Source organism: Fusarium oxysporum, genomic scaffold (assembly GCF_000149955.1).
Source record: "Fusarium oxysporum f. sp. lycopersici 4287 supercont2.34 genomic scaffold, whole genome shotgun sequence".
NCBI lineage: Eukaryota > Fungi > Ascomycota > Sordariomycetes > Hypocreales > Nectriaceae > Fusarium > Fusarium oxysporum.
The window spans coordinates 288154-296724 of NW_017264846.1; the positions used below are offsets into that span (position 1 = coordinate 288154).

The 8571-nt window shown below is 49.8% G+C and overlaps 2 protein-coding genes across 2 annotated transcripts; one reads left to right on the forward strand and one right to left on the reverse strand.

Moving 5' to 3' along the window:
• Window positions 1-559: 559 nt before the first annotated feature.
• FOXG_16360 (uncharacterized protein) lies at window positions 560-2245 on the forward strand (the record flags this gene model as incomplete). Its single annotated transcript, XM_018396395.1, has 1 exon — window positions 560-2245. The coding sequence occupies one exon, from the start codon at window positions 560-562 to the stop codon at window positions 2243-2245; it is 1686 nt and encodes a 561-aa protein (XP_018257005.1).
• Window positions 2246-7655: 5410 nt separating this feature from the next.
• Window positions 7656-8561, reverse strand: FOXG_16361 (uncharacterized protein; the record flags this gene model as incomplete). Its single annotated transcript, XM_018396396.1, has 1 exon — window positions 7656-8561. One exon carries the CDS (start codon window positions 8559-8561, stop codon window positions 7656-7658), a length of 906 nt encoding a protein of 301 aa, XP_018257006.1.
• Between the last annotated feature and the right edge of the window lie 10 nt (window positions 8562-8571).

An 8571-nucleotide genomic window follows, 5' to 3' on the forward strand; every position in this document is an offset into this window, starting at 1 on the left:
CGCGCCGTTTCGCGTCGCGTCGCGCCCCGCTTGATTTTCCAAACGGCTGCCTCCACAACGTTAAAGATTGTAAAGATTGTACATCTATCTGTGTGGGGTATTCCATCCCACAGGTTTTACTTTAAATCACCCAGCTTGATTACTAAGGGCTGTTGTTCCTGAGGCTCGTTGAGACCATGCCCGGCCTGCGACACTTATCTTGGGCAATTGTGTAGGCAGTTGGTATGCTGCCTGAAGTGTGTTTTGAGAAGTGTTATTTAGAGTCGATGATGGCCATAAGCTGATGCAAATCGCGCGCCCCTACCTCGTTAAATATGATACCCTAGCATAGTACCTTTCTGTCCCTGATTTGAGTTTGCGTGTGATGTGAGTAAAGTTTCATGGTCGCTGAGTCTGTTCTCCCGCCGCCGCTGGCTGTGAGTCATCATTCAGTATGCTAGGCTATAAATAGAAGCTCCCCCGCCTCTCTACCCCAAATCCGTTTCTCCAGATCCACAGCAGACGGAACAAGTCTCATTCCATACCAGACCATTACAGACCTGTCCCCGGCCCCAACACAATGTCTACTCAGGCTTCTCACGTCGTTCCAAGGACAAGCCTTCTGGGCCTTCCCTTGGAACTGCGCGAACAAATTTATTTCTACTACTTCAAGGCAGATGGTGGCTATATCTCAGATGGCGATAAGCTGGTTCAGGCCAGTGGCCAAGCAGCTAGCATGTCGCTTCGGTTGGCATGTCGCTTGATCGCCTGCGAGACTCGACATTTCCCTTTCACTCTCAACACAATCACCTTTTCGACTATTTACAGGCCGGATTGGAGGAAACAGGCTTCTACACTCAAACACATGGCCCATTATCATCTCGAACTCCTACGTGGCATGGTCCTTCGTCTCAGGCGACTTTTGACGCCCGACATGTACGAGGACCCCAGTTCTGAGTATTCCCAATACATACCAATCGTAAGGGAAGAAGTAGAAGAGTTCATCGATCGTGAGAGCCAACTGCCTCACATTTATGTGGACGCACGCATCATTGCTGAAGCACGGGAGTACAGGTATGGTGAAGGATTCAGAGTCGGGGTACCTAATATGAGACTGCGACTAGATGATAACACAGTCTCCCTCAAACGAACAAGGACCTACCTATTGCGACAACTTGCAGAGAAGCACCCCACAGAGTTTTCACAGGCCATTGAAGAAATCTTGCCGGGATGGAACGATTCACATTCAATTGCTGAGTTCTTCGGTCTGGGATTTGATCCATGGGCTATGCCCACTCGGTCTGAAGTCAAAAGCATGGTAGATCTAATGCAAATGACCAAGTATTGGGAGCGAGCAGATGCGTGGTATGAGTTGGGATTTGACATTCCAGGCTACACTGGCCCAAAATACCGATACAAACGGAAGTCTTGGTTCTCAGCCGCTGCTCAGGCAATCAGATTTCTCGGACAACTTTCTCACCAACAGCGCCTCTTGATATCTAAGCTTATACTTAAGGAAGACAGATATGCGGCTGCCTTTCCCGAGTCCCATATCATAGGCATGATTCCATATTGTCGAGAGAATCCGAAGCTCCATGTTGAGCACCGTATAAACCTTTGGCGAAATGTCCTTGCCAAAGGCGATGAGATCAGAATCCAGGGCGTTATGTTTGATGTTGAAGGTCCCCGTCAGGTTTATGACGATACTCCGGAGCTACCTCAAATTATGCCTAGGACTATCGGGAGTACCTTTACCGGCTTTATTATGCATACCTTGGAGGCCTTGAAAGAAGGACTGCCTTCCGAATCGTACTCCTTTATTCTGGGTGGCTATCCTGATCGGAATCGTGCAACGGAGCTCTTTTCCATATCTTTGAAGCCTTATGTCGCCTGGCTTACGGCTCATACGGATTGTGTCGCTTACAGGGTCATTGCCCCATCTAATCACAGTGACTATCCATTTACCTCTAGAAGCTCTGCCGAAGGTGTAACCCCCGTGAGCGAGAGAGCTTCTATTATTCAGTGTGATTTCACGCTTGACCAGCCCTGGGACTATGAAATGATTTACGACGAATCCGCAGCGGCCGAAGTCTCGACACTAGAGCGCTTGATGCTGTATGGTCCTCACGAAGAAATTGGGCCTGAAACCGTTGACGTTTCGACCCGCCTCCTTGATTGGGAAAAGATCCAGAGGGAAAATTATGAGATGGAAGAGCTTTCAGAGGGTGTTTTTGCAGAGAGTTACAACCGCCGTCACCGGACATGATCGAACGAGGTAGACTGCAGTCAGCGGCGCTTAGCCTTGCGTCGAAACGCTTGTAATGTCTTCTAGGTTATATTATGTGTCTATGCTCTTCATTTAAATGTAGTTCTTACTTAAGTTGACACTCTTCTTGGTAACCAGTTTGCATGATCAGCTTGTTGGCTCGACAGCTTGTCAAATTGCTGCTACGATGGCAACTATGCGTCCACGCCACACTGATGGTTCCCTTGATTCCTCTCTCAAACTGTACAATTAACGACGCTGTGCCATACTTTATCAATACATACAATCCCGTGCCAAAAGTCTGACAACACCAAGGGCGCCTACCCCACTTCGGTCCAGCATCACCAAATAACTCAATTACTTTAACAACAAGAATTATATAGTCAATGGCTTCTGAACAACGCAATTTTGGTACTGAAATAAGCGGGAATCGCCAAAGAAACCATGAATTTACTCCCGAGCAAAGAGCAGCCATGGTGGCTGAGATATATGCCGGCAAATCAATGAGACAGGCTGCAACCTCCTACTCAACGGATCCCGGGACGGTCTCCCAGACAGTTAAACGCTGGAAAGAACACCACAACAACGTCTCTAAACCACGTTCTGGGCGTCCATAGAAACTTAGCGCTCGGCAGATTATATCTATCCAGTCATTTGTTAAAAGAAATCGCTCAATTACGTGGAATGAAGCTTTATTGGAGCTTGGTGTTGAAGTGTCAGTCCGGACGCTACGTCGTCGGTTACAGAGGTATTGGCGACGCAAATGGAGGTCAAAAAAGAGGATTAAACTGTCAAAAGACGATGCAAAAGCAAGGCCACAACATGCCCGTTTTTGGATTCGTCATATCGACGAATATATTCTCGTAAATGCCCTCCAAAAGGCACCCTTTTCAACGCTGACTTTCTCACAGATCTGCTTCACCGACGAGGTCACGGTTTCAAATGCACCGAACAACCCCGACGACTGGGTCTTTCGCAGACCTGATGAGAAATACTGTACGGACCTAGTCAATGTCCAGCAGCATGTTAAACCGACTATTTCGCTCATGTTCTGGGGAGCTGTCGTCAGAGACAAGCAGTCATCTCATTCCAATGACGAGGGATAAGACGGCAAAGAAAGGAGGTTATTCCAGCTGGTCTTATCGCAAAGCCGTGACGGAAGGTCTTCTTCCTTTCCTAGATGAATTTGACCAATTTCAACAAGACAACGCCCGGATACATACCTCACAACCGTCCCTAGATTGGCTGCTTCTTCATGGGATAAAACCCATTAATTGGCCGTCTCATTCCCCTGATTTAAACCCTATAGAACACGTGTGGAAAGCTCTAAAAGCCAAGCTATGACGGATGCATCCTGAATTCATCAGATTGAAGAATAACAAGGCAGATAGAGCTCAGTTGATCAGATGGTTGCAAGTGGCGTGGGCAGCCTTGCCTCCCCACCTGATTTTGAAGCTGACGACTTCCGTACATAACCGCCTTCGCGCAGTCATTCAGGCACAGAGATGGTATACAAAATATTAAAGCGCTGATTCAGGGCAATTGATTGATATACCTTTTATTAAATTTAATTAATTATTCGCGATGCAATCGCTAAGTGTTTAATCGGTGTTGTAATCAGGGAGGCTGGATGTGGGGCTGGTGTTGTCAGACTTTTGTCCTATAATTTTATTTAGACTTCATTTTGGCTGAAAGCTGATGCTTATCTTGGTGTATCGGGAAAAGAAGCCGAGCCACGCCATTCTGACCCGAGCCTCGGTTTGCCTAAGCTACTGTAAACTTGACGACTTGCACCCGATAAATAGCACAATCTACCTGAGGCGATAATGCAGAGAATATGGGTAGGTTAAGAATATCTAATTGAAACGTCCTCTCCTCTTCTGCTCTTCAAATATCTTCAATCCGAAACATTACGCCGGTCTTCGGAACTCCGAGTCAGATTTTCGCAACAATTCTACAGATATATAGCAGCTTCTCCCTTGATACATCTCACTATGGCAACAATGGCTTCAGGTAATTTCTTCATGTCGGCCCTTGACAAAGGTTCAGGGCCGAGCCTCGGGTTCTTACAATGCGGATGCCTCTCTCTTCACCATAAAGGGTATTCTTATAAAGCGCAAAGTCCAGGGACTTGGAAGTTCACCGCCAACTCCTGGTAGCTCTTAAACATCCTTTATGCAATTCCATAGGACGCCACTCTCGCCGGTCGCCCTGCCCCCAAAGCAGTAGCTAGTAGACCAACTGACGTAATTAATGTATGATGGGGACAGGCTTTCATGGTAAATTTAGAGATATGCTCTAACCATCTCAGAAAAAGTGACCTAAACATCAAGAGGGTCAATACAACAGACATAATAGCACACACACAGTTTGCACAGGACTGGAAACATACAGTTGGTGTTGGAAAATCCGGGGATCCCCCTTCCCTTCAGGATTCAGACTAACAGTCTGAAAGTCCTAGATTTAAAGTTTAAAGTCCTAGATGAAATCATTTAGAGATATAAACCTGAGAAGAACTCTCATCTCACTAATGAACAATCAAGTTTCATAAAATATGTATTTTCACCTAGCACTACTGCGCAATATAAACAACACTGAAGGCGCTCCGTACAGCGCTGGGAAGCGGGCCGTGTATCGTGTTGGTGAGTCCTCGCAGATGGTAGGCGACAGCCTGTGACTTAGCCGTCCACTTCTCTGCGTGAACTCGGAATGACAGGCTGCTGTCCAGCCAAATGCCTAGCCAGCGCATTGCTGCCTCGGGGTGCTTCTCGACGTCGCCATGGCGTATTGCCGGTGCGGTCTCGAGCTTGCTCCGAGAGAAGTGCATGACTTCGGTCTTCTTGGGGTCGAAAGATACCCCGTTTGCGGCGCCCCAGCGGACCATTTCTTCGACAGAACGTGATGCCGCAGCGGCCGTTTCCTCGACCGTGTCGCCGACGCACAGGATGGCTGTGTCATCTGCATAGCCGAACCGGCCTTGATGGTTGCTCAGTCGGTAGATGGGCTCTGTATATAACAGAAAGAGGATCGGCGATACCGGCGATCCCTGAGGGAGACCGCACTGGAGAGGAAAGAGCGGGGTGATTGTATATTGGTACCTAACACAGGCAGATCGGTCATCCATAAAGGATTTGGTCCATCGGGCGAGATGTTCGGGCTAGCCTTGTTCCCGAAGTCGCAGAATCAGTCTGTTGCGCAGGACAGTGCCGAACGCGCCTTGGATATCCATCGTGACCAGCGTGGACACCTTGCGAGCAAATGCCTCCTCAATGTCGTGAACTAGGGCGGCTACGAGGTCTGTTGCAGACCTCTTTGGAAGCGCTCCAGCTTGTTGCGGGTGAAGGACTCCATAGTGAATGCATATCCACGCGAGACGGCGCGCGACTAACCGTTCCAGTCCCTTGCCGAGACAGGAGAGCAGAGAGATAGGTCGCCAGGCTCGCGGGTTCGTCAGGTCCCTGCGTCCAGGTTTGGCGATCATGACCACCTCGGCCGCTCTGAAAGGCTTTGGGTGGTGGCCCATGGCCAGGCATTCCTCGAAGAGGCGGCGAACGTGTGTTCCGATAATATGCCATACTGCTGTGAGGAGCTTGACTGTGATGTTATCTGCCCCCGGCGATGTATTCCCGGTGCGGAGGGTCGCGTCCTGTGCTTCTTCTAGGGAGATTTCCTGCGGGAATGGGATCGTTTTGCGAGGGCTGACCTGGATCCAGGGATCCTGGATATCGTCCTCAGCTGTCCGACGCTCTAGAGTCGCTCGCCGGAGCGCATTGGCCTTGTCGAGCTGGGTTTCGCAGATCACGTTGTTTACTTGGAGTGGAGGCGGTTGGAAGGCTCCTGGTGATCTCAGCCATCGGACGGCCTTGAAAACGGAGCTGCTATCTGAGAAGCTGTTGATCAGGTTCCGCCAATAGAGCCTTTTGGTGCGGCGGACCACACGGTGGAAATCTCGCTTGGCTATTTGAACCTCTTGGTTGAATCCGAGAGGGCACAGCCTTCTGATCGCGCGATACTCGGCAGCAGCAAGAGCGCACCCTTCGGTCCACCACGGAACATTGCGTGCTCCCTTCCTCGCAGGCAGGCCCGCTGCCTTTGCTGCTGATTGCAAGAGGCTCACTAGTGTGGATGCGAGCCTGTCTAGTTTTAGTGAGCTCGAGGCGGCGACGGACATTGGCGTCGATCCCAGCTCTACGATTTCGACGAAGCGCTTGAGCTCGTCGTTCTGGCAATAAAAGTTGACTATTGTTGTATCGTTGACCGTTTTTACCTGTATCGCCAACACCTTCTGTGGCTTCTTTAGCTGTGTCGCCGACAGCTCCTGTGACACTACCGACGGTGTCTCCCAGGCCGCCGGACTTCTTGTTTTTGGACTGGGTTGTGTATTCACTCTTTTCCTCGTCGTGGGAGTCGTCCTTCTCCTCAGGCTTTCCTTGTCCTATAGGCATGGTCTTGCCGAGCACATCGCCCGGAGAGCTGACAACATCACCGGTGGTGTTGACTGTGTTGCCCATGAGGTTCTTGAGGTTATGGGTGTCGGCGATCTTGCCGACAATGTTGCCGGCGTCATCTAGGACGTCTCCGGCATCATTCAGGACGCCAGCTCCGCTCCTGCGGACTGACTCAAGGTTGACTGCAATGGGGACGATAAGTCCCATATACATCTTTATACTGGGGCCCGACTGGAGTATCACCGCAATGACGATCGCACGCCCCATTATATAAAATACACAACGTGACAACATCACCACATTCTGGTCCACACTTTGATACACTCACCCCATCGTATTCGTGCGTATCTAACACAACTCAACCAAGAACATACACACATCCAATGAGACACATGAGAGAATCAGGGCTTGTGACACTTCTATCTAAGGGAGCGACGAAGGTTAGCCTCTTATACCAATGTTCAATCTGCCGATATCATAGGCAGCAGGATGCTGCCTGATGTTAGTTGTGGTCGTTCACTCTCATCGCGATCCTTGCCTCATTTCTATCCTCATTCCAACACCATGTGACATTTGGATGGTCAATTCGTTAGGGTGACATCCGGTAGCAATTTATAACAATCCGGATCGTTTGGGGCTTACTATCACAATACAAATCATGTAAGATATCATGTACCTTTAGTTTAACGCATTTTAATTGGCTAGAGCCCCCTGGAGTGACCGTGGTGGAGGTTTACAACATTAAGGGAAACAAGCGCATTGCCGCCAGTGCTACCATTGCCAGAACTTAAAAAGTCCAGGAAGGCCTAAGAAGGATGGCCTGGACTCTATGCCTGAGGTACCATGGAAAACGGGCATCCAGTGCCAACGGATTTTCCCTTCCAGAGCAGCCATCGGATGGTTTGGAACATTCCATCATGTTCCTGCGCAGTCATTCTCTGTTTCTTGGCGATCCTTCGTTTTCAATTCTTGTCTTGGTCGCCGGCTTGTGTCTCGCCATTCGCATCGGCTTTGAAATCGAGCGGAGTTTCCTGGCTCGACGAGGACACTGTACCATCAGAGGCAGATCCCTTTAGCCGTCGGAGGTTTCCATGAAGCTCGAGATTCTTGCGTTCCAACTCAGCACGCTCTTGCTCCAGTAATTGTATATGCTTGCGAGCCATTTCCAGAACTTCACCCTTGCTCACACGGCGGTCCGCGTCATTCCCCTCCGAGTCGTCAGTATCGCCATTTCCGTTGTTCGCCGCGCGAAGTTGTTCTGGTAGGACGCTGAGAAGGGATTCGAATTGGGCATTGAGACGATTTCGATACTGCTTCTCGACAAGATTGTGGGACGCGCGCGTTCGGCGTTCCTTGGGGGTATCGTTTGGCCGGGAATGACTGTTTTTCGAAGTATGAGACGCGCTTCTGAGCTTTGCTTGACGGCTAGAAGCTGTTGATGCTGCAGAAGCCATCGGCGTGGATCCAGACCCAATGCTGGCGCGGCTGTCCTGCGGCGTGAAGCTGGGACTGGCAGCGTCCGATACCGAGGGAGCGCCACCAGTATTAGCAAGGGATGTTTCGGAAGACTTTCTATTATCTCTTTTCTGTCGTCGAGATCGGGCGGTTCGCTTTTGTCGTGAGCTCGAGGTATGGTCATCTTCTTGTGCTCCGTCTGGGCCCGGCTCTGCCCAGGGCTTGCTCGCTACTGTCCCTAGAGAAAATTCGTCTGATTGTTGTCGGTAGGCTGTTGTTCGGTTATAATCGGAGGCAGTTTGAACATTTTGAGACAGGTCTGACGTGGGAAGACCACCATATGTTGGTTGATCTAGACTGAGGTCCCAAGGAATGGGCTCCATGATATCCATTGACGTATCCGCTACATCCATTGGGTTTAGT